Source organism: Acinonyx jubatus, chromosome A2 (assembly GCF_027475565.1).
Source record: "Acinonyx jubatus isolate Ajub_Pintada_27869175 chromosome A2, VMU_Ajub_asm_v1.0, whole genome shotgun sequence".
NCBI lineage: Eukaryota > Metazoa > Chordata > Mammalia > Carnivora > Felidae > Acinonyx > Acinonyx jubatus.
In genome coordinates this window covers 18,486,991-18,513,539 of record NC_069383.1, presented here as the reverse complement: position 1 = coordinate 18,513,539, position 26,549 = coordinate 18,486,991, and the positions used below count along the sequence as shown (strand labels likewise).

Sequence of the window (26,549 nt, the reverse complement as noted above, 5' to 3'; positions counted from 1 at the left end):
GTGTTAAGCACACTCACAGTGTTGTGAAACATCTCCAGAACTTTCTCACCTTGCAGACCTGAAACTCTATACCCATAAATAACTCCCCACCTCCCCTCCCCACAGCCACTGATAAGCACCAATCTACTTTCTGGTTCCCTGAATTGACAACTTTAAATAACTCAGAAGTGGAATTATGTAACATTTGTCTTTTGGGGACTGATTTATTTCGCGTAGTATAATATCCTTAAGGTTCATCCATGTTGTCGCATAGGACAGGATTCCCTTACTTTTTAAGGCTGAATAATAGTACACTGTATGTATGCACCACTTTCTGTTTGTTTTTTCATTTGTTGATGGACATGTGGGTTGCTCCCCCTCTTGGCTGTTGTGAATAATACCGCTATGAACAAGGGTATGTGAGATCTTTTCAAGATCTTTTGGGTATATACTCAATGGGACTGTTGGACTGTATGGTAGTTTTACTGTTAAGTTTTTAAGGAACCTCCCTACTGTTTTCCGTAGTGGTTGCGTTGTTTTGCCCATTTTCCATTTGCCATTTTCCCACCATCAGCGTCTGTTTGCCCCTTTGTACAACAGGACACCAAGGGTAAGTGGTAGAAAGGGATCAGATTCAGACCTTGAGACTTCAGGCGGACCCCAACCTACCCTTGGGGCGGGTGTGAACATCCACTGTCCAACGACTACGAACGACGGGCAGTGGAGATTTCTTTTGGTCTAGGGTGCAAAGCCTGCAGACGACATCCCTCCCGGGAGGCTGCCCAACTGACATTTATCAAACTCCTTTGCGTTTCTGGACAGCCGCCCGGGAGCAGGAGCGAAGGTGAGCGAGGCCAAGGAGGCCGAAGGCACTTCGCAGGTGGAAGCCGGCAAGCGCCTGGAGGAGCTTCGCCGCCGCCGCGGGGAAACCGAGAGCGAGGAGTTCGAGAAGCTCAAACAGAAACAGCAGGAGGCAGCCCTGGAGCTGGAGGAGCTGAAGAAAAAGCGGGAAGAGCGAAGAAAGGTCCTAGAGGAGGAAGAGCAGAGGCGGAAGCAGGAGGAAGCAGAGAGAAAAGTCCGAGAGGAGGTAAGGAGGGCGCAGCTTACCCAAGCCCGCAGTCCGCGTGTGGCGACCCTTGTAGCCCGGGGAATAATGTTTTCGCTGGTGCAGTGCTGCTGCATGGACTCTTACAAATACATTTTAAGAGTAATAAACTCACCGTGCATTAGGCACAGTTCTAAACCCTTTACACATAGTAGTCTTTATCCAATTGTAAGAACTTTCTGACGTGAGTAGTCTTATTACCCCATTTTTCAAACGAGGAAACCGAGGCACAGAGCGGTTTTGTCATTTTCTATGGTCCCATTTACCTTAACCCATTTCCCTCTACTGTCTCTCAATAAAGAACAGCAAGCAGAGGAGGCTGAAAAGGTCTGCAGATTCGTTATAAGATCTGAGAGTCACATGATAGTTGTTTTCTGATATTGGCAGGGTTTTTATAGAGAAGATTTTTTCAAGTAGCTTTGCTTTTTTTTTAATGGAAGAATAAGGAGACGAAGTGGTCAGAAGCAGGGACAGTATCTGCTTTGTTCATTACTGTAAACCCAGGACCCAACACAGTGCCAGGCATAGAGCAGGAGCCCGGTAATTACGAACAGATGAATATGTTCCGTCTCTTTAAGACAGAACTGAAAACAACAGATAAAGTTACAGAAGGCAAATTTTGAAAACTGAAAAAGTGCTTAACCAACTACAGCTTTACAAGGTGCATTCTTTCCTTTCATCCTGAAGTACATCATTATTCCCGTTTTATGGATAAACAAAAGGGAATCAAATTATTTGAGTGACTTATGTGTTACTTGACTAATAAATGGTAGAATCAGGATTGAGACCTTGATTCTCCAAATGAGCTTAGAGCTTTGCCCTCTAATCTTAGAAGATAGTGACCTTCCGTCGATCCAACTATGCACAAAGACAGCAGATGGCTTTCTGACATGGATCCTTTGCAAAAATTCCCTAACCTGTGTGGAAAGTCTGGATAAATTATTCCAAGGTCTCTTCCAACTCCAGCTCTCAATGGGTCAGTTGCCTTTGGTTGGGAAGTAATTGGGATGATAGCTCTTTAGAATCAAGCATACCTGGGCTTATATTTTCTGCCACTTGCAAGCTGGGACCTTGGCAGAGTTCCTGGACTGTGCTAAAACTTCTTTGCCTTATCTGGGAAATAATGTCGTTACAGGATTGATGCCATGATCAAACAGATAATTGTGTTCGTGGTGCCTGCTAGTTATAATTATCGTTAACATTGTCATTATTTGTTATTTAGGGGAGCAGAGTGTCAATGAAGGCAGAAGGGAAACACTTGCTCTTAGAATTGGTTTGGACCTAGAAGATTATTTGGTCTAACCTCCTGCCAAACAGTGTCTTAGTCAGTGGAACCACAATCACAGATTGTGTGGCCTACAAACAACAGAGATTTAATTCTCACAGTTCTGGAGGTTGGGGAGTTCAAGATCAAGGCGTCAACAATTCTGTGTCTTACCATTTCATAGACCATGGTCTTCCCACTGTGTCCTCATTTGGCAGAAAGGGGAAGAGAGCTCTCTGGGGCCTCTGTTAGTGCCATTCATGAAGACGTCATTCTCAGGATCTAAACACCTCCCAAAGGCCCCACCTCCTAAACTGTCACTCTGGGGGTTAGGACGTTAATGTATGAATGGCAGTGGAGGAGGGGGGAACCTCAAACATTCAGCCCATAGCACAGAGGATCCTTCTGCCACATCCTCTGACAGACAAACATCCAATCTCTGCTTGGGAACCTACAGTTTAAAAACTACAAAAAACTACACACATCTCTCAGTAAACCGTTCATAGAGGATGTGCAACTGGATCGGAGCTCTGAATGTTTTGCCTGAGAGAGGAGACAGGGGAGAGTATTGCAGACCAGGAATTAAGGCACAGAGGGGCTAGTAGGACACATAGGGTGAACATCTGTGACTGCTTTGGTGCAGTGTCTATGTATTTCAGGTTTGTCAAACCATCTATAATAATCTACTCTGTGGAGGTGGAGACAACCATAAAATTATCTCTTGTACAGTTTGAACATAATACTCTAGATTTAACATAAACTTTGCCCACCAGCTGTCTCATCCGTCTTCACAACTCTCCTCAGAAGGAGGTGGAAGGGACATACATTTATCTTATATATCCAGAAACAGAAGGTCAGTGGTAAATGCCCCGACAGGATGATAATGATAAGGACCAGCTTCACACTGATCCTAGGAATTTTACATGGGCTTTCTCATTTAGCCCTTGCTAAAGCTATCATTATCCCCATCTTACAGATGAAAAACTGAGGCATTGAACAGATGAGTAACGCGGCCAAGGTCACACAGTTGGGAAGTGGCCGTGCCAGAGTGTGGCACGTGTGGCCGTGTGGCCGTGCCACACGGGCTCAGGCTTCATCTCTGGCGACCACCCTGGAGGAGGGGATGGCATGCAGTCCAGAAGCCCACTCTTTCCCCTGCGGCACCAGTGCTCCTTCCCCTACAGCCCTCTTTCCTTCTGGCTGGAAGCTGATATCGATGTCCGTGTTATTTGTTCTCCTGTCTCAGGAAGAGAAGAGGAGGCTAAGGGAAGAGATTGAAAAGCGGAGGGCAGAAGCTGCTGAGAAACGTCAGAAGATGCCAGAAGACAGCTTATCAGATGACAAGAAGCCATTCAAATGTTTCACCCCCAAAGGTTCATCTCTCAAGGTATTTTTTTCTCCCAGAAAGATTTCTCATCACACCTCTGTCATAATGTGATGGAAACCTGACCTCAGCCCCTTACTTGGCTCTTCATCATGTGGAGCCTCTGCTTCACTGACCTTTCTGCTCCTTCTTTCAGCCTTTTCACAGCTTACCATTGTTGGCAACGTGAGGGAAGGAGAGAAGTGAGGTGGAGAAATTGGTATCTGTTGTTTCTTAGATGCTTTGGTGTGTGTTAAAGTGACATTCAGCGATTATCTCTAGATTTCACTGACCTGTGCCCTCCGGAGGCCTCATTGCTGTGAGCAATTGAAAATGGAAACATTTAAAGTTCACCAAGTGGGCAACCGTATTATAAAGGCTGCTTTTCATCTTTAATTTGTCATTGTTAAAAGTAGGGCAGCTGGAAGGGGTACTGGTCAAATGTGAAAGCCGTTATCACAGGAGGAAATGAAGTGTGCCTTGGATAGGGTCCTTTGCCAGGATGAGTCTGGTCCTATTGCTGCCTTCAAGGAGCACAGCTCCCACTTGCTGGAAGTGGGAGAAAAGAGAACAAGCAGAAGGGAGCCCAGTCAAGGACATGGTGGAAGGGTTGACATGCAGAGCAAAGAGAACGGAAGCAAGAAAGTGCTATCTATTACTTACACTCAATCTGCCATTATTTTCAAATATATGTCTTTTGTTTTGAGAGTTAACATGTACTGAGCACCTGGCACAGTGAAGATAGTCATTTGTTGAATGAAAAAATGAATGAATGAATCTTCAGAGATTGGAACTTTTAACGCTTTCGCTTCACCTTCATTTTCCATCAACGTAGCAAGACTACAAAGCATTGACGATGGGCAAAACCAGAGAGACTCATAGCCAGCCTCCAGCTGGTTAAGTATGTGCATGTGTGTGTCTATAATTGTGTGTGTGAGGTCACCTCATGTGGCCCACTAAAATGTCCAAAAGCCAGTTACTTACATTTTATACCTATTACCTGTTTCACAGGAAAATCAGCATGTTTGATCCCTAAGGAACTTCACTGAGTCTTTCTGATCATCTGGGCCCCAGTCATACCCTGCCACTTCCCTAATGAACTCCGTGTACTCAAACCCTCTGTTCTCAGGATCTGCTTCAGGGGGGAATCCGAACTAAGCCACTGGGGGATTTTATTGTTTAATAGTTGCTATTTATAATGTACCCGATGCATGCTAGGTACTATGAGGGAGAGAAGTACAAAGCAAGGTCGCTGCCCCTGTGGCATTAACACAGTCGACTGCTCTGGGGAATCCAAGGATTACCGGGTAACTAAATGCAGACTACCTGCACAGTGAGATCTTAGAACTGAGCAAAGTCAGTAGAGGGAAGCTTTGTGGAGTAGAGGAGCTTTATTCATGCACACTGAGATTTGGATTTCAGGGGTGCCTGGGTGGCTCAATGGGTTAAGTGTCTGACTCTTGATTTCAGCTTAGGTCATGATCTCACCGTTTGTGAGTTTGGGCTCTGCGTTGACAGCCTGGAGCCTGCTTGGGATTCTGTCTCCCTCTCTCTCTGCCCCTCCTCTGCTTGCTCTCTCTCTCTCAAAAATAAATAAATAAAAAGAAATTTGGATGTCATAAAATTTTCCTATGTCATAAAATATTCTTCTTTTGGATTTGAAAACCATTTAACAACATAAAAGTCATTCTTAGTTTGAGTGCCATGTGAAAACCATGGCCTGCATAAGACCCATGGGCACATGGGCCGTAGTTTGCAGATCCCCACTATAGAGGAAAGAACAGAAAGGCAAAACAAAACACACATACACACACACACACACACACACACACACACACACACAAAATCCACTCAGTTCAGGCTATCTCCATGCAATGACCAGAGTTTGTTGTGTTCCAAGTCTGGGTCCTTGTGTTCCTGCTTCATCAATAATCAAAGATCCTTCTATCTTCCTTGAAATCTCACCCAAGCTAAACTTTCCTTGAACAATCTTGGTGACATGAAGAAAGTAGAGGAACATCTATACTTTTAATTTCTATTCTTCCTATTTGCAGGAGAAACTACAGTCCATCCTCCTTCTTCAAATATCTCCTCTCGACTAAATTCTTCAACTTACTTAATTTCTCTGGTCTTTTCCTCAACCAGACTCCTGGCTTCCCATTTCATAGTCTCCCAGGAGGCCATTCATCTGCCCCCTTCGCTGGAGAAGCATGTGTGAGCAATCAAAGTATTTATGTTAAAAAGAAACAAAACATTTTTAAATTTCTATATAACAGAGACACGCTTTCAGGAACAGACAATCTATTGCTTTTCTCCATAGTATGTGCCTTGAAGAATTTGCTGTGGCTCTGGTTTTAGAGCTCAATTTCATATGCTACCATTGAATTCCTACCATTGTTGCTACTCTTGGCCCTGCGACTTTTGTAAGTGGTTGTAAGTTAACATTGTAGCATGCCAATGCAAGGGAAAACATTTGCTATCTGACCTCAAAATATTATCAACTCATGTATTTTGTTAAGTTCTCATGACTCCTTCTATTCCTTTGTCTGGGAAACTGAACCTGGTTTCGCACAGTTAGATTTTGTTAGCAGTGAATTATTTTTCTTACATAATCCATGCACAGAACAAATTTTAAGTAAATTAAATATAAAATTGGGTTTTTATTGTTGTTGTGTCCATATTTTGGTGGTGAAAGGGGTGTAGAGGAAGGAGAGAGCCAATTTTAGAAAATGAATAGCATGCTTTTCTCCCGAGTTTCATCAGGACAACACCGCCACCTCTCGGTCTTCAGAAGAACCAACTCCTGTTGTTAAACTACAGAAATTTGTGTAGTGTAAATCCAGTACACATTGTTACATTGTCTAGATTAACCAAGTTAAGGAGTTTCCCAATAGGAATGCACCCATAAGTGCATGGTTAGCCCTGACAAAATGCAGTAATGAAGTCAAGCTATATTAAATACCGTAGATACAAAAGGAGATGTTGGCTTCCGAGAATCTCTGTAATTTGAATCAATGGGATAGCCGAGGTCAGAAGCTCATCCCGGAGTCGGAAGGATGCTAGAAGTGCTACAAAGAGCAAGTCTCACCTCTGCTTCCCCTTACTCATGCCTCCGGCCTTCACTATGTGTTTCGTTCCTCCATCCCCCCTCCTCTGTGTGTGTTCCCCAAATCTTTGTGCATGGGTTTGCTCCGCAACAAATGTCCTATCCCCTGCACCTCACACACCCTCACTTCTATAAACTCACTGATAAAACTGTGTCAACTGTAAACTAAAAATCTCAGCTCCGAATCAAACCTACTGCGTATCTTCTCCACCAACCCCAGAAACTCACTTCTCCTATGGCCCCAGCATTTTCTTCTTATCTTTACTTGGTACCTATCACCTGAATGTTCAGTATCTCATTCATATGTTCTGTTAGTCTTCGCTACTGACTGTGTTCTCCTTAAAGAAAGGGATACTGTCTCATACATTGTCAAGGGTTCAGTTTTATCCAGTGGGTACTCAGTATATAATTTATTGCTTAGTTACTTAGCTGACAGGCTGGTAGGGTTAAAAGATGGTTGGATGGATGGATGGATGGATGGATGGATGGATGGATGGATAATATTAAAAGTGCCAGTGCATTGCATGGTTTCAATGTATTTCGCCTATTCAACTGGGAACTTTTTCTCCAGGGGTGCACTTCTAAGTTTATATTAAAATCAGGAAAATAAGATTTAAGACACTTCGCATCCCACAAACTCAGGGCTACTGATAGCACTTTTTTTGCAACAAGTTTTATTTTTAATGAGTTTGCTTTTATCATTATAAGAAATCATTGGAAATGATGAGACTCCCCCCCCCCGCCACTAACCTCTATAAAAATGTTATTCAACTGATATTAGAAGTGAAGCATGTTTTCCAAAAAGCCTAAGGGTGTTTATTAATAGTCCATAAGTCCCAGGACAGTCCAGGCCAGAAAGAGCCACTAACATCTCAGAAGACTCTAAGGCACACTCAACCACACCAGTCTAGGGTAACTGAAGTCTAGCAGATTCCTTGGCTGTCCTGAACAGGACAGAAAATGGACTCCTTCAGCACATGTGTGCTTTGGCATAGGCAGTCATATACAAAGGTTTTACCACGTGCTGACTTTGATAGGTGGTGAATGACAGAGGATATTGCTACCCTGGAGTTGGGTATCATAAGGAGTCAACAGATAATTGCTGACTTACATAGAACATCTGATTTGATGATATAGTTTCAGTAAACCAAAATGTTTGACTTAGTGTCTTTAGTTTTAGCAAAAAGGAATTTCCTAGCTTTAAAGAGAAAAAGGAATTTGTTAAAGACCACCGAACTTACCATTTCATCAGTTTTTCCAGGCTTATTTCCATAATTCCCACTTGGGCTAACAGGGTTTCATGAGAGGCCTCAGCCCTGAGGAGCTGTGCCCCAGTCTCAATCCAGCCCCTTCCCCATCTTCTATATTCAAGACAAATTAGGCTCAGCAGTAGGCTGGACAGCTGTCAGGTTAAGAAACCAGGCTAAGCAGTAAGTGAATAGTTCGGAGTTCCTAGTTACCTTTCTTATTCGATCCTATTACACACGTAATATGTGTTAAAACATGGTGGGAGAATTTTGCTCATCAAATAACATGGTATATCTGTACGTATAAATAAATCCTAAAGGGTAACAGCAAGTGCTTTTGAAAGAAAAAAAAGTTTTTGTCTTGAAACGTAATTACTTTGCCACTAATTTACATTGTTTCAGAGGCTTTGTTATTCCATTTCTGTCTGGTCTTTAATTTACCTCCAGAACTTTGTATTTCTCCACACTTTCTCTATCATCTGCCCAGTCCTATGTTTGTCCCCTCCAAATCTCACCTCAAATACCTCCTAAGTACTTTACCATGGAGCAGAGTTGCTGGGCTCAGAATCCTATTACCCCTGTACCCTCTCTGAAGCTTTTACTCGCCCAGTGGCATGGGCCGAGAAACATCGTTTATAAGCTGCAAATATTAACTAGGGTTTGTTTGTTTGTTTGTTTTTTCAATTCCTAGATAGAAGAGCGAGCAGAATTTTTGAATAAGTCTGTGCAGAAAAGGTAAATGTGATTGATTGTTCAATGAGAATCATCAGCTGTTCTATATGTAAGGAAAGATTCTCTCTTGTATTTTTATGCATGTGTGTGTGTGTTTATTCACTTAGCAGTGGTGTCAAATCGACTCACCAAGCAGCAGTTGTGTCTAAGATTGACAGCAGACTGGAGCAGTATACCAGCGCAATTGAGGTGAGAGACTGTCTCAGTGCCACGGTCATGGGCAGACAGAAATAGATTCTGCTGATAGATGACCATAGAAGCTTAGGACGGTAATCACAGCCAATAACCACATTACTATGTTAGAATATTAGTGGTGCTCTATTGTACTTTGAACTAGCTATACAGAAGAACAGTAATAGAGATAAATTGTTGTTTTCTACTTTCAGCCAGAGTATTCTTTAGTGAAGCTGTTACTCTTTTAATGAATGGGCTTATTGGTATTGAACTATATTACTTGTATGTTCATAAGTATATCTTCAAGATCCTTAGTTACTTACAAAATGTGTTCCCATATGTAATTTCAACAGTTACAACTTGGGTTCATCTTTTTTTTTTTTAATCTATCAAAACTTTTATTATCAAATAAAAGTAGTACTATAAATTAATATAAAGGTGATAGCCAGACCAAGTTTCATCATCATCAATTTAAAAATGATTGTTTTGTGCTCTTAAGACCATAGTTTTATGCTTCTTTCTGTTTCAACTTTTTTCCACACCCCACCCCCAAAGGGGGTTCTACACTATTTGGAAATAAAGTATATTTCCAAGTACCAAAGCACTTGGTATAGTGCCATTGATAAAGATGTGTTTTCTCTCTTTTTGTAGTTTTAGTCAATGGTTTTACCCTTCAGATGTGTATCACAACCTATAAAGTAATTGGATCAGTTTGGTTTGATTTTTCTCCTGTCCTTTGTACTGCAGAGTGGAGATCCCTGTAAAATTGTTCACAAACAAATGATAAGAGGGAATAAGAAAGAGAGAGGTCTGGATGATTTGTCAAATGAATAATCAAGTCCTAACACTCAAGAGGTGATTTTTCACAAGATTGAATGTCCAGTGAAATATAAGACAAATTGCAGATGGTTATTTTCTGTGGCTGAATTGATCAGAGCTCTAATAGGATTAAGGAAGCCAGGACTGGGTCCTCAGAGTTTACACAGTCCCGGGAGATACTTTTATGTGCAGGCCACTGATGGTACCACCTTGCTACCATCCGTGTGTGGCCAACCACCCACACAAGCCACAGGCCACAAAGCAGGACCACCAGAGAAACTGCACAATTCTGGGTATGCCCATCACTACGAATGGAAACGTATCTTGAATGCACACCTTTCATTTTCTTCATCTGTTTTCTCCTCCTTTCAGTATGTTCTCCACACAGAGGTCTCTCAATTTTTTAGTTTTTTAACATGCCCTGTCTTCAGCCCTTTGTGTATGTCATTCCCTCTACATGGAATGGCATTTGCTCCTTCTTCTCACCTAGCCACTTCCAAGCCTTGTGTCAGATCTCCATGTTAATGTCACTTCTTCAGAGCAGCCTTCTTTGCTTCCCTAAACTAAGTATTATTCCCCTAACACATGCTCTCTGGGCATGCTTTATGGCACCACATTCCTTCGCATACCACTTTTCACAATGTGAAATAAATACTTGTGTAACTAGTTACCATCTCTCTCCCCTATTAAAGTGTTAAGTCCACTGTAGCTTACAGCGCAGACTGTCTTGAGTGGCACAATATCCCCAGAGCCTAGCACAATGCCCTGCTCACATAAAGCACTTAGAAAGAATCTGTTGAAGAAATGAAGTGAAATATCCCCTTCACAACTAGTGGTGTCCCAGTAAAAGGCAGTTTCTTTTTTTTTTTTTTTTAGTTTATTTATTTCTTTTTGAGGGAGAAGAAGAGAGAGAGCAAGCAGGGGAAGGGCAGGCGGGAGGGGGAGAGAATCCCAAGCAGGCTTCACATTGTCAGCGCAGAGCCCAACTTGGGCCTCGAACCCACAAGCCATGAGATCGTGACCTGAGCCGAAATCAAGAGTCGGATGCTTAACCGACTGAGCCACCCAGGTGCCCCAAGCATAATTTCATTTTTTAAAGATCCTCTGATGTATATATTATGGTTTATTTGAGGTCTATATGTCATCAGAATGTAGTTTTATGACAATTATTGTAACAGAATTAACAACAGAATTTGGGGGGGGAAGGTGATATTTTTAACTATCACAGTGAATTTTTTCAATGTTAACGTTGAGGAAGACAAGCTCGCTGTAATTTTATGAGAACAGACTTATCAGCACCAACCCTAAAAATAGTTCACACGTTTCAGGGAACAAAAACCGTAAAACCTATGAAGCCAGCAGCCTCAGATCTCCCTGTTCCTGCTGAGGGTGTACGCAATATCAAGAGCATGTGGGAGAAAGGGAATGTGTTTTCATCCCCCACTGTATCAGGCACACCAAACAAGGTAAGTACAGGATTTTGGTCTTTTAATTTTGGAAGTTGGATTTTTTTCCTTTTTCCCTGGTTTGTTTTTGTTTGTTTCTGTCTCTCTCTCTCTCTCTCTTTTTTTTTTTTAAGGAATCACACTAGTTAATAATAAAAGCAGTGAAGACGATATAATTCTTTCAGAGGCAATGTGTTCATGAGGCTAGACTCTGTACTATGCTCTCTGGCCACAGTATTCTAAATGAAGAGCTTGAAATTAATCCTCAGGCCCTGGAAATAGGGAGGAGGGTGAGGTGCGGAGGAAAGAAAACCATATAACATAGTCTTTAAATAGCAAGTTTAAGGTTTCTTTTACTCAAAATACTAAATCTAAAGATCAATCATTGATCTGTGTTATGTGATGGTTATGTGAAGTAACACTTCATAGTCTTTTGAGGTTACTTTTAAGGGGTTTTTTCTCCAAGTAAAGTTTTTTTTCTCTCTCTCCCTCTCTCTCTGTCATGTTGGATTATTAACTTTGTAGGAGACTGCTGGCTTGAAGGTGGGGGTTTCCAGCCGCATCAATGAATGGCTAACTAAAACCCCAGATGGAAATAAGTCACCCGCTCCCAAACCCTCGGTAAGCAGCTTTGGGTTTTTCTGAAGTTTTTTGATCTCTTAGTTTTTAGCAGCAAAAGAAAACAGGCCGTGGGCCTATTTGCCTGGGAAAGACAGTGCTCCAGTTCAATAGCAAAAAGGAGGGGCTCAGATTTACAGAGGATGGTCCACCCTAATTACCCAGAGGGTAAAATGGAGCCATAATCGCCTCTACACCCTGAGAAGAGCAGTTAAGCCCGAGCTGGAGGCAGTTTACACTTACATTCTTAACTGGTCTGTTTGTTTAGCTTCCATTCTATAAATCACAGCTAGGAATTTGGAAGTGAAAATGTCAAATTATCTTGGCCACTTCTCTGTGGAGAGCCCTCCTAGACTTATTCCCAAAAGAATGTGTATGTTGGCTATTTTGAACCCATATTTTCTAATTTGCCTAATTTCTGTAACTTAACACAAAAATATAGTAATTGGGTAGTTGTTGAAATAATTGCTGTAATTTTATTGTCAACACCTCCAAAGGAAAGCCATTAGAAAGAAAAAAAAACAGTAGAACTGGAAACTATAAAAACTGGTTATGAATGTTATTTTTGGAAATCTAACATTTTCTTATTAAGCATGGCTATCTTACTATAAAAATGTTCTTTTAAATTTGTCATTGAATGTCTGATAATTGCTTTCCATTTATCATTATAATCAAAAACCTTACTAAGCTCCCTACCAAATATTAGTGGGTTTTCTCTGTTAGATTGCTTTTATGCCTTTGTTGGTGCCCAAGGGAGCAGAGACTGCCTTGTCACAACCACTCTAAGCCAGAGGTAGAAGAAAAGCATTCTAAATCATGGTCTCTGCGTTGTTGACCATTTGATTTCATCCATTGGCTCCACGTTTAGTCTCCAAAGTCAGTAAAGTTTATCACTTTTCCAACTTAAAAAAGAAAAAATAGAAATATTTCCATATCTTCTATGGATGCAACTCCCTATAGTCATCTAATTAGTATTCAGCCCAAGATTTTTTGCATTAGGACTCACAGGAGGTATAAAACTTAATGTAAACCCAAGTTACAATTGGAAAGTCTTTATATATTGGAAAAAACATCTCTTCCGCCTTCCCAGTAGATACAGGAAAGGGGGCCTATAATTGGAGACAGTTTAAGTGAGAGATCATACCCAAGAGGTATGTTCTCTTAAGTGTCTCAAATTTCCCCAGCACCCAAGGTGACATAAAGAGTAGAAATTACTTTTGGGGGCGTCTGGGTGGCTCAGTTGGTTGAGCATCCAACTTCGGGTCAGGTCATGATCTCATGGTTCGTGGGTTGGAACCCCATGTCAGGCTCTGTGGTGACAGCTCAGAGCCTGGAGCCTACTTAGGATTCTGTGTCTTCCTCTCTCTCTGCTCCCCTCCCCCCACTCCTGTTCTTGTCTCTCTCTGTCTCTCAAAAATAAATAAACACTAAAAAAAAAAAAAAAAAGAGTAGAAATTCCTTTTTTAAATGGTAATTTATATAATTTATATAAGTTATATAAGTTCCAGGCTAATGATTATTAGCCTTTCTGAATTGGGGATCTCTTTGAAAACCTAATGAGATCTAAGGACCCTGTCCCCACAAACCTGCATTTGATACAAATTCAGAAAGTTCATGGACCCACTGAAGATCTCACAAGCAAGGATAAAGAGAGAAGGTGTATGTTTTCTTCTTCGATGAGTATGGCACGTTGCTAGAGGAGATGGTCACTTTTTCACATTTACAGTATTTGCAATCTGTTTCATTTCTATATCATATTATACTCCTGTATTCAGCCCAGGACTTGACCCATACTCTTTTAGCAGTACCTTAACTGATACATCTATCATCATCTGTGTCATCCTAATGGGACGGTTAAGAGATTTAACTTAGTTATTATTACAACAGATATAATAACTGTGTCAAGGTTTCCACCAAAAAAACCCATTTTCTGGCAGGACCAAAAGGTATTACAGGGAAATTACAAAATCATTGCCTGCCTTACCTATGATTTAGTAAGCAATTTGCTAGACCATCTCCTAGAGGATGGAGAGGAAAAGGAAAGAAGAATGTGGCAATTAGTATAGCTTGTGGTGACCGCTTTTTTCCTATGTCCCATTGGATTTTGTAGACTAGTGTGGCTTCCTGAATGAAGGTCACATCGGAAGAAAACACATGTAAGTGATGTTATAAATAAAAGCCAGTTTGAGTATGCTTGATAAGCAATTTAAGCTTTGTGCACATCCCTGGCGTAGTAGACACAGCGCTATGCCAAAATCTGAATAAGCAACAGGGCAGTCTCTGGGGAACGACATGACTTGGAGCCCAGCAAGGCAGGAAAGTAAGTCAGCAACACTATGGATCCAGGAGAGATGAAATTTCTGAAATGCAGAAAGTGCTGGAAGGATTCAGCAGATGCATAAAACTGGTCAGGAAAAGGTTAAGTCCAGGAAAGCAGCTTAGAAAGACAGATCAAGCAAGGATCTGATCCAGGCCTTGTCCAGGTGGTCTCATACTGGTGGCCTGCAGCTAAGATCTGTGTAGTTTGGGGCCGTCGTGTTTTATTCCCCTTTTTAAAATTGTAATTTGAACACGTTTCAGGTGTAGAGGCAGGCAATCTTGAATTTGTCGATTCTCTGTTGTTGTTGTTATCGTCGTCGTCGTCGTTGTTGTTGTTGTCGTTGTTCTGCACCAGGCCTCTGCAGGCATTTGTATTTCCAGCCTGGTCCTTCATGGCAGGCATCTGAGTTTGACACCCTTGGGACTCTGGGCAGCCTGACCCTGAACCCAGGATGTCAGAAGATTACCTAAGACAACAGCAAATAGGAGACCTTTGAAGGGGCCTTCTGATTTGCGATCAGAAGTGGTTTCTCTTCAGCCCCTTGTTTATGTTCCCCAGTATTCATGGGTGGACGGGACAGCCTGGCTTTGTTTTGACAGATGTGTGGCATGTGGACAGTAAGGAAAAATCAGAGGGAAATTCTTTCACCAAAGCAGTCCTCACCCAGGGAAACCTCAAGAAGGAAGGGAGTAATCCAAGGATTAGTGTCTTGCTCAAGAATTCCCCAAAGGGAAACACCACTGGCTATGTAATAATATTCATATATGCTAAAAATTAAAAGTGTTCAAAGTAGCTCATCAAATCAATATTACTTAGGGTCCCTGAAATTTAACTTATTCAAAATCAAACATTGATTTATACCTGATTCTTTACTGGGACATCTACTGCTGTTTGTGGGTAGAATTCCCAGGATTTCGGGGTAACTTTGTAAACGGAATCCAGTTCTGAGTATGTCTGTTTTATCTGGTTTGACTGTTCTTTGTGTCTAAACTACATGTTATGTATAGCAATTTAAGTGCTAATTTGTCTTTCTTTTTGTTTAAAAAAAAAAGAAAACAACAATGTGTCTTTCTCAGCTGAATTCTCTTCTTCATTCTCTGATCTCTGGTTGATTGGAAACCTGCTTCTCCTGCTTCATTTCTCCCTCTTCTTCCGGAGTGGGTCTTTCTCTAAAATGTAGTCTGGTCAGGTAATTTCATTTATATTTCCCTTTTGATTTAAAATGCCAACTTACCACTTGGATGTTAATATTTTCTTAAAATGGACTCTTTAAACTCTTTAAGTGCTCTCAAAAGATTCATAGGCAGGATTTAAGGGAAATACACTTCACCGTCTTCTGTAGAAGAACATTCATGTGAAAGAATAACAATTGTTTTATATGAATCAAATAAATAAAGTAATAACAGCCCCTTTCCAGAGCTTCCATTAGTATGTTCCTAATTATAGTTTCCCAAATTTTCAGTCGTCCAGACAATTTGGCAGCTCCTAGCTACATTGGCAAAGGTAGTGGAATTCTTCAAAAACAATCTGATTTGTTGCTTACTGGTTCCAAGTTAAATAGGTATAACTCTCTCCTAGAATATCAGGAATCCCAGCCACAACGGAAATCCAGAAACTCAGTAAGATTAAGGTAAATCTGAAATGCTTCACATGGTACCATTTAACCAGTGCATTTTTAGTGTCGGGATTTCAATAGTATCTGTCAAAAATATGTCCATTTAGACCAGTGTCTGTGGATAAATGCAATTGCTATTAGCTTTGCCTTCCTAATGAGAAAAGGGCTTGCCAAAATAAACATTACTATTTTGGTAAAACACATTTCTTTTCTCCAAACTACCTTTGCCAAGTACTAGCATAAGCAAATGCTGGAAGAAAAGTAAATGGAAACAGAAATTTGGACCCTTATCCAAACCAAATTAATTATGAGGTAGTAAATAACGAATCAAAGCTATGTAACTGTTATCAAGTGTATTTTAGTGTTTTCTTCCCAAGATTTCCACATGTTTTCACATATGTCATCAGCTCGATTTTCTCTTATGGGTACAATTTATGGCAAATGTTTACTTTCATGGAGCTAGGTCCTACTGATACACTTCTGAATTACCCACCTACTCCTCAGGAAACACGAAATGACTGGAGTCTGAAGAAAGTGCAATTAGAAAAGCATTTTAGTTTGAGCTGCCCAGAAGCAGACCCTAAGATAGTGCGGGTAGTTTACTTGGGAGGTGAAGAAAACACTGTAGGAAGTGAGTCAGGGAAAAGCAGGTAACCAATAATGTTATTAAGCACATGGGCTATAAAAACTTAATCCCACTGGGGCAACCCAACATAAAACACATGCTTCAGAGTTACCCCTACATGAGGCATGAGTGAGCCTGAAAAATATTCTCGCACCAAGTCTCATCGGTGAGTGATTGAGGACTGCTCCTGGGGTTGTTAACTCTCTGAACTTCCAGCCTCCCTCCTGGGTGGGCAAAGTGGGCATCTGTAGCCAGAGAAGGTCCTCAGGCAAAGAAATGGAATATCGTCATCTAGAAGTTAGGCTGGAATGTACTAAAGTCCTAAGAGTTCAGGGATACAGGCAGAACGCTGAAAGAAAAGGTAATCTGCAAGAGGTGAAACGCTTACACAACCTCAAAAGAATTACTTAAAGCTAACGTATGTTCTGTTCACTTGTAAGAGCGTGAAAAGTTAAAAATAGGCTACATTATTTTAAATATGCTTTTATTCCAATTCTACTGACCCGTTAACAGTAAGCCCTTGGTTGAGGATAGGAACTAAATGCTGGATAATTCTAGCCCATTCTCGTGTCATAACATAGATCAAGGTCTATGTAAAACCAGACTGTGGCTAATGATCCTTTTGATTCCATCCATTTCATATCACTAGGATAAAGTGTATTAAACAAGAACTTGATTCAAACAAATAACAGACGTGGTGACTTATTTAGACCTGGTCAGAAAATATAAATGGCCACCCTACCAATTTTCTCTGCTTTTCCTTCATTAGGATTTGAGGCCAGGAGACGTATCTGGCAAGCGGAACCTCTGGGAAAAGCAATCTGTGGATAAGGTCACTTCTCCCACTAAGGTAATTTTCTGGGAAGATTTGTTTTTCATAGGTTCTTTTCCTGCTGTGTGCTGCAGTATGATGTCCCAGGGTCAAATGAGACATATCACAGATCCACAGAGCCTTGTCTGGGTAACAATCACCTTCTAAAAATTTATATATGGTACAGTGAAAGGCAAAGTTCACAGAGCCTTCAGAATTGTAGGCTTGTCAGTCATCCAACATAAATAGTCCAAACTCGTAGGGTAGTTCCCAGCAAGACATTCTAGAAATGCCACAGTGTTAGGAGTGTTGACTACAGAGGTCGTGTCATATAAGCATGGTCTGTAACTTCCTTACACGGTCCAGGCTTGGAGCCACAGGCATTTGAAGATCACCTGGGGAAAAACGTCTTTCTCCGTGAATGGCTCCAAAGCTGCTTTCTGGAACTATTACCTTGCCAGCAGCCTACGACCTAAGGTTGCTATGGCAAAAAGTTAAAATAGTATTTAAAAGTTAGGCAAAACTTGCTACCCTATGAAAACTTATAGTTAAGAGTGCTTGGATTTGTCTTTTTTTGGGGGTAGGGAGGGTCTTCTGGTCAAAGGCTATGCTCATTCTTCACACAGGAGGCTCTGGACAATATCTAAATGATGCACCGACTGAAAATAAGACCCCTTGTTGTCCAGCCAATTCAACTTCTAATTGTAGCCCTTCCCCAATTCAAGCAACAAGCCCAGTCTTCTCTTTTTAATAGAGGAAAAATTGAAAAGAGAGAAATCAGAGAGCCACTAATAAACAGAATTAGAACAGTGTGCTTATGGGTCAATTTAGAAGCACTTTTCTAGCAAACCCAGAACGAGGAACACCTCAAAGGCAACCAGAGGATTTCTACAGTTTCTCAAGTGAGAGAATCACTTCCCCTTCCCTACCTTCTACAGGCTCCTAAGTCTGGCACAGCTGCCTAAGTGTGTTGTTCCGTCTCTTGATCAGTTATTAATTGCTCTTACATTCCAATAAAATCCACTAGCCCAGTCTCTCTACTTATGGTGAGTTTTAAACAAGTTTTCTAAGTCATGGCTGAATATATTAGAAGTACCTAGTAATAATTATCACCACTACAAACCACTAACGCTTTCTGAGTGTCTGCTCTATGCAAGGGACTGTTCTACTTTCTTAAGCTACATTATCTCAACTACCCTGTGAAGTGGGTTTTATTATTACTTCCATTTAGAGCTGAGGAAAACAAAGCACAGAGAGATGAACTTTCCCAAAGCCACACAGCAAATAAGCTAGCAAAGCCTGCATTGAAACTGAGGCAATCTGGTCTGAGCCTACATTCTTAACCATTACGCATGCTGCTTGCTTTTGAAGATTGCATATTTAGCAGAAAATATAAAGTTTTAAAGTTCTTTGCTCAATTTTCTCCTGGTGGAGGAGGGTAGGGGGATCATTTATTAGTTTCTTTTTTCAGGCACAGAATGAACTTTTGTTGACTTAAGCCATTATGGCCCCTCTAGCATCTCAGAAGTGGCGGTCCAAATGTGTATGTAGTTGGATTTCTTAGTAGAGGGTACCAGCTGTCTGTAACCCATCAGTACCAGTTTAATGGAGCCTCTCCAGAGGATAACATTCCTCTGAGCCAGGGTTCTGGAAAGTGGAGTACAGATATAATCTGGAATGGTAAAACTCAAGAGAACTCCACTCGTGTTCAATACAACATAAACAGTACTCCTTGGAATTATGCAACATGGTGGTACAGGTGGGAAGGTGACAGGGTGAGTGCCCCCTTCCCCTCAGTCTATAACACAAAAGTCTCTGTACAGTAGTAATGATGATAGTAATAATAATAATATTAATAAAACCATGAGGCCCAGAGATGGGTTTATGCGGTAGCAGAATAGATGGCTTCTTTGCTCCAAAATGTCAAGCTCACTACATGTCATGCAGTCATTCCTTTGAAATGGAAGTACTCATTTGAAAATGCAGATTCACAGCACTAATAGTTGTGGCTACATCAGTAAGGACTTTTAGTAAGGGCCAGATAAGTTTCGAGGGTAGAGGTGTTAAGAACAGAAAGGAAGAGGGGTGCCTGGGTGGCTCAGTCAGTTTAATGTCCAACTTCAGCTCAGATCATGATCTCATGGTTCATGAGTTCGAGCCCTGCATCAGGCTCTGTGCTGACAGCTCAGAGTCTGGAGCCTGCTTCAGAGTCTGTATCTCCCTCTCTCTGCCCCTCACCTGCTCATGCTCTGTCTCGCTCTTTCTCTCTCTCTCAAAAATAAATAAACACTAAAAAAATATATTTAAAAAAAGAATAGAAGGGAAGAAATAAAAAATAACACATTCCACTTCTCCATTGTCCTTGACGTGGCCAAGACTGAGCCATTCAGTCACGTGTGCCTGTTCTGGAAAACACACTACAGATTCCTGGCCCTTCAAGTGGAGTTTAAAAAAAAAAAAAACTCCTTGACTATGAATGTCACAAACAAGGCTAAAAACCAAGATAGGGAAGGGGAAATATAAAGAAGAAAGAAAGAAGAAAGTAAAAAAATCAACAGAAGAGAAGGTAGACTCGAAGATGAGGAACATATTTGACTAGAATACCAGCAATAATCCCCCCTTTCATAAATATTTATTCCTGCCATATTACAGTTATTTTTTCTTCTTCTGACACAAAACGTCTCGCTGAAACACCACGGCTTCTGGATTTAAAGCTCTCCTCTCTTAGCAGGTTTGAGACAATTCAAGAAAGAACCCAAAGTAGCCGCTTCAAGATGCTGGACCAGCTCAGTTGAAGAGGGCTAGTTTGCTCTGTTTTATATTTATGTTGATTTACTAAATTGAGTTCATTTCCTTTTGTTTTATTTTTCATTATCCCAGTAAACCCATGTATATTATCACTATATTTAATAATCACAGTCTAGAGGTGTTCATGGTAAAGTACTGCCTTTGCACAGGAGCCTGTTTCTAAAGAAACCCATGCTGTGAAATAGAGACTTTCCTACTGATCATCATAACTCTGTGTCTGAACAGTGATACCAACCACGTCAGAAGTCAACAAAAGGAGATTCAAGTTGAAAATTGCCTGAGGAATGTGTGCAGTGTCCAGAAAAACGAACCATAGTGGTTTCGTTTTGGTTTTTTTTTTAATTTTAAATACAGAAGTCATGTTATTTCTGCACTTTAGAATAAAGCATGGAAGAAATTATCTCAGTGGGCAATTGTAACACTTTCTGAAAGTAACCCGTTTCAGATTTGAGATACTACAATAATCTTTAAAAAAATGTCTTTTAAAAAAAAAAAAGATGTACTGTTAAGGTATTACTTTTTTCATGCTGATGAATATCTAAATTGGTTTATGATGTTAGCTGACATTGGTACTGATTCTTTAGGTTGGTTGCTTTGTGGATTTCTTTGGTAGTGATAGCGAACCACATTTTAGATGACCTGATCATGTATGTATGTGCATACACATATACAAACACACTAATGGTAGAAAGCTTTTTTATGTGCTAGACTATTATATTTAGCAGTATGTCCTTGTAACTAGCCAATATCACAGCTTTTTAAAAACTAAAGATCACAATATTATATTAATATTTCATATTTGCCAATAGAGACATGGCAGAATAGGTATTGATATGTTTCCAATGCCCGCTAACCTGTAAGAAGAAAAGAGAGATTAGAAGTGTCAAAATGAGTTGGCATTTTCTATAAAACATAGTATTTAGTTTATAATTAAAAGCAATCTTGAAGTCCAGTGTGAATTGTACTAAATCTACCATCTGGGTCAAACTCAAAGCTTGCTCAGAACTGTATTCTATTCTTAATATCAAGTCCGCAGTAGGTTGGCTTAGATGACAAATGAGGTCTCTCCTTCTCTAAAATTTAAAGGCAAGAATTTTAGTTGCAAATTGTACAGATTGGAATTCTACATATGGATATATTATGACCAACATTGGCTAATGTCTGGAAGCAGAGAAGAAAAGTGAGCAAGAGCCAATATTTAGGAGTCATGACAGTACTTCCATTCTTAACGGACTGAAATGCCTTTTAAATTAAACTTTCCTATTTTTTTTAGTCATTGGTACTTGTCATAAGTTGATAACATGTTGAATTTTGAAAAACTCTGTGTACCTTTTATTAGTTTTACCTTTTACCCCCAAGTCTATTGACTTGTCATTTTTACATTTTACACACACAATCTAGATATCAGATCTTATTTTAGCTTGTAAGTGTTCATCTATTCTTCACAATGGATGACAAAAGAGTACTCCAGTGTCTTGGCAATACGTTCTAGCGTAGAGATATACATACAGTGTAATTCTATAAACTTATACCTCATTTGACTTAACCAAAATTGTCTTAGTCTCAATTCCTGCCACAATGAGGGAGCCTCGCAAATGCCTCTTTTCTAATCTATGGTATTGCCCTGGAAGAACTTGCCAGGGCAAGGCTGGCATGAGAAGTGACCACTGCCTTTCAAAGTCTGTTTTCCTCGTAAACCAGTAAAGAGCTGTTGAATCCTGTAGCTGTAGCACACCTGGGCCAAAGGAAGGAAAGCCACAAGGATTGCACAGGTCATGCCCCTATGACAGAGTAGACATGAGTCTATGATAAAATGAACTAGAATTCACATGCAGTGCCTAATTTAGCACCAACTCCCATAATTGGAGTGAAATGGATCAAAGTTTGAATTAAGGCCGATGGTGAGGTAACATTGCTTTGTTGTACTTTTGAATAAGAGCTTCTCTTGATCACTATTATATATTTTTTCTAGAAAGTCTAAAGTTGAGAAGAGAATATATCGATCCTGACTTTTATTCCAATACTGGATGGAATAAGTTTTAGGGTAGAACTTTGTTCAGTTTGGATTTAATCTTTTGAAAAATAAATTCCTTGTTTACTTGTTTGATTACAGTTCTCTTTGTTATCTTTAAGAAGTAAGACTGCAAGGTGACTAGCATGTTCTGTGAATCTGCCATTCCTAAAAATTTTATAAACACTTGATATTTTTCACTGATAATTGATCGCTGCAATAAATATATATTGTGAAAATGCATCCACAATAAATGGAATTCCTCCAAATGTCTTTGCCTTGTGTATTTTTATGTACTATATTGATTACAAATAAGAGTTGTATCTGTTTTAACAAAGATGGTGGTATAGCAAAATGTATATTTCAGATTGAGTCTTGGTTTCACTCTTTAAAAAAGAAAAGCCACTTCATATTTTTAAAGTAATTCTTATTACAGGCAATGTTATAATAAAATAGTGAAAATTGCTCTGATATGGACACGGATCAAATATGTATAGAAAAGGTTGAAAGAGGGATTAAAAAAATTCTCCTTCCAAAAAAATTATCAAATCTTCCCCCATCCTCCCTCATTCCCCATCTTGTCATACACCACCCTCTTCTTCCTAAGATGGGAGTACTGGTTCCCCAAAGGTAGTACCTTTTATAGTAGAAATGGCCATTTAATATATACCCTTCGTTTGTAGAATACTTACTATTTGCAATGCACTGACAATTACATTTAAATCCAAAGATTTTTTTCAGAGTAATTTTCCATATGTATGTAACACTGTTGGCATATATGAGGTTCTTTTCATAAAGGTTTAAATTGTGAGCCCAGAATTCCTGAACAGGCCTCTAAATCTTGCCCATAAGATTGGACAGAATTAGCCAAGTTACTGCAACTTAAAAAATAATTAGTACTTTTTACTTCTACGTCCTAACAAGAAGGGCAATCAGTTTTAATGGTTACCAGAGGGGAGGTGGCTAGGAGTGTAGGTGAAATAGTTGAAGGGGACTAAGAGTACACTTACTGTGAAATGAGCACAAGGTGTTGAATAGAATTGTTGAATTGCTATATTGTACATCTGAAACCAATATACTACTGTATGTTAACTATAAGAAAAAAAAAGACAACAAGGTAATTGTCATCAAAGCCCATTCACAAAATTAAATAATGAGAAGAATACAGTCTGGTATTGGTGCCAAACTAATAGGATTAGGAATGGACGGAATTTAATTTTACAACGTGCATAGTCAGATTATAAATTTAAAGAGTCTGTTGTAGAAACAGATCTGTATTATAGGGTTTTTTCATACCCTTGCTTCCACGTGTGCTCCAAATAGAAGAGTGGATTTTTAAAAATCTCATAACCCTAAATACGTGTTCTTCCATAGGACCAAGGAAATGACCTAACAAGGTCTTGACTTAAGTGCTCTATTTGTGTCAAGCTTATTAATCATGTTGTCCAACATTCTATATCCTTACTGATTTTTTTTTGTTCCATATCTACTATTGAGAAAGGCATGTGAAAATCTCCCCATTTGATTGTGGATTTGTCTATTTTTTCCTTGTAATTTTGTTAACTTTGCTTTCCATATTTTAAGATAATGTTTTAGGTGCATGTGCAAATCTAGAATCGTTGTGTCTTTCTGGTTAATTGAATATTTTAACATTATGAAGTAACACTCTGCGTAGTGAAGATTTTTGCCTTAAAGTTTATGTTTTCTATTCTTAATATTGCTACAGTGGCTTTCTTTTGGTTAACACTTGCATGACGTAACTTTTCCCACCCCTTTACTTTCAGCCTTTGTGTAGCCTTTAGTTTTAGATGCATGTCTTTAAAAATCATATGGTTTGGGTTCAGGCTTTAGTCTAGTCTGATTATCTTTGAGTTTTACCTGAAATATTTAGTCCTTTTATATTTAATGTGATATTTTCTCACTCAAATAGTATCTTAGTTATGTGCTGCCTGTTCGATGCACTTTTTCTCTCTTGCCTTTATGCCAGGGCTACCTCTGCTTCAGAGCATACAGTGATCTACAAGAGGCAGCTAAAAGGCTGAGGTAGACTTTTGGCAATCCAGTGGGGCCAAAAGAAAAAAAGAATATTCTGTCAAAGATGAGGACTTGTGAAACTACTTCCCACTTATGGGTCTACAGAGAGCTGCCTCCTGAAAGTAAGGGTGAGCTTGAAATAATCTGGTCCTGGGGCGCCTGGGTGGCGTAGTCGGTTAAGCGTCCGACTTCAGCCAGGTCACGATCTCGCGGTCCGTGAGTTCGAGCCCCGCGTCAGGCTCTGGGCTGATGGCTCAGAGCCTGGAGCCTGTTTCCGATTCTGTGTCTCCCTCTCTCTCTGCCCCTCCTCTGTTCATGCTCTGTCTCTCTCTGTCCCCAAAAAAATAAATAAACGCTGAAAAAAAAAATTAAAAAAAAAAAAAAAAGAAATAATCTGGTCCTTACACAGATTGCCACCTTCCTACTTTTGGGGAACAACTGTATTATTCTAGTGGGGAGATAAATGATAGGTGATAGATATTAAAAGTTACAAAATATTGAGTAACAATTCAAGAATTTAAGAGAAAATATCACAAGGTTCTAGGACATAACTGTCAAAGAATTGTGTAGTACATGATTGTCACTGTTTAGAGAGGGGAGAAAATATTTCAGCGGGGGGTAATAAAAGAAAAGTATTTGCCTTATATTCTTTGGTACCCCCAAAAATATACCCAGTGCACCACACATAATGGAGTTTGATAAGTGATATGGTGATTTCATGAGCAACCTAATTTATAAACTCTCTTCTGGATGTACTGCTGTCAAGTTTTAGACTTGACAAGTCTTAGAGTTTTTAGACTTCTGAGAGGTTTATTTGTTTAATAACATTTTTGTTCCCAGACCTATAATTACTTTGTCATCTCAGCCCTGCGTTTCAGCTCCATGAAGATGGCTGGCCTCTTGCTTAACTCAATGCGGATTTAATAGCAGAGTTTTACCAAGACATGCTTTTAGTGATGTTGGCTTTTGCTACGTTGAAATATGATTACCCAAAACTGTCTCATTAAAATATGTTGTAGAAGGCCCAACTGGTCAATTCTGGCTGGATAAAGAAGATTCATTCAATAAACTCATATGGAATGTACTAACATAAAAATTATGTGAAAGAACTATAGTCATACAGAACACAAGATTAATTTCTTAGCTAGTTTTTAGCCTTACCTAGCATTCTTCCACACAAACCTACTTTTCTTAGAACAAATACTGTCTTTTGTACATCTGATGCCTGCCAAGTGTAGCATCACAGGTGCTTTGAGTTTTTTCAAATGATGGAAATCAGCTGTCCTAAGTGCACTGGGGTTTCTAAATCCTTGGTAAACATCAGAATCAATGGTAGAAATCATGGAAATATGTAGTTTCCAGTCCCAGGAGATTCTTATTTAGTAGGTCTAGAGCTGAGTTGTAGAATACTGCTTTGCTATTCAAATACCTATTTGTAAAATGCAGATTCTGATACAATAGGAGTGGGGAGGGCCTGAGATTCTGCATTTCTAATAGGTTCCCAGGTGATGCTGCAGTGGCTGTGGCTGCTGCATTGGGGAACACATTTCAAGTAGCAAGGTCTCTCACCCTAGGCTCTGTGTGGGAATGTGTGCTCCAAAGATTCTCACTAAAAACAACAGAATCAGATCACTTGCTATGATAGAACACTTTATGTATGAACTGTCAATCCTTACATCAACCTTAGAACATAGGTGCCATTTATTATCTCCATTCTATAAGGAAACTGAGACCCAGAGAGATTAATAACTTGCCCACAGCCATATGGCTAAGTATTCTGGCTCCAGAGTCCACACTCTTAACCCCCTATGCTAGTTTTTCTCAAACTTCAGGGTGCATCAGGGTCATCTGGATGGCTTGTTAGAGCACAGATTGCACCACCTCAGAGTTTCTGATTCAGGTGTGAGGATTGGCATTTCTGACAAATTCTCACATGATGCTAATGCTCTTCAGGTCCCAAGGATCACACTGAAAACCAACCCTCTTTGCCAGACCGATTCCAATTTTCCCAAGAATACATCTTGGAAACTGACATCCCTCATGCCCATCAGGCCTATGTTTTCCAATTACTTGCTGAATATTTTTACCCAAATCTCTCCAGAAGATGCTCTGTACATTCTGATCTGTGTTCTCGTATTGTCCCTTATCTAACATATCAGCCTTATTTCTTTCCCTTTGTAAGTTCACTGAAACCAAGCTTGAGTCCACTTCATCTGAAAAAGTTACCCTATGACCTCAGCACACCCACTGTTATCTGAACCTTTATTCTGGTTAGCTATTTAATACCCCCTGTAGAGCGCCTGCCTTGTGAACATTAGGCACTGGACTAGACAATCAGAATGCAAAGGGGAAGCTCAGACCTTCCCTTCCAAAGGCTCAGAGACTATTAGAGAAAGCTACATGTTGACATTACAGTTTGGTGAGTCCTAAGCAGAGATTTATACCAAGTGTTACAGTTGTACAGCAGAAGAAT

General features: G+C 40.0%; 1 protein-coding gene across 12 annotated transcripts in view; it reads left to right on the top strand.

Moving 5' to 3' along the window:
- CALD1 (caldesmon 1) overlaps positions 1–22,315 on the top strand; it is a 186,489-nt gene extending 164,174 nt beyond the window's left edge. For 7 of the 12 annotated variants that reach the window (XM_027075515.2, XM_027075514.2, XM_027075513.2 and 4 more), the window contains 8 exons: positions 802–1,066; positions 3,595–3,735; positions 8,756–8,799; positions 8,904–8,985; positions 11,118–11,255; positions 11,760–11,855; positions 17,182–17,262; positions 19,952–22,315. In XM_027075515.2, coding sequence (XP_026931316.1) covers positions 802–1,066; positions 3,595–3,735; positions 8,756–8,799; positions 8,904–8,985; positions 11,118–11,255; positions 11,760–11,855; positions 17,182–17,262; positions 19,952–19,960 — 856 coding nt within the window. In that variant the 3' untranslated portion in view covers positions 19,961–22,315. The remainder of the gene's footprint in view (positions 1–801; positions 1,067–3,594; positions 3,736–8,755; positions 8,800–8,903; positions 8,986–11,117; positions 11,256–11,759; positions 11,856–17,181; positions 17,263–19,951) is intronic. The other 5 variants (XM_027075517.2, XM_053218054.1, XM_053218057.1 and 2 more) reach the window with 3 other exon arrangements.
- The last annotated feature ends 4,234 nt before the right edge of the window (positions 22,316–26,549 follow it).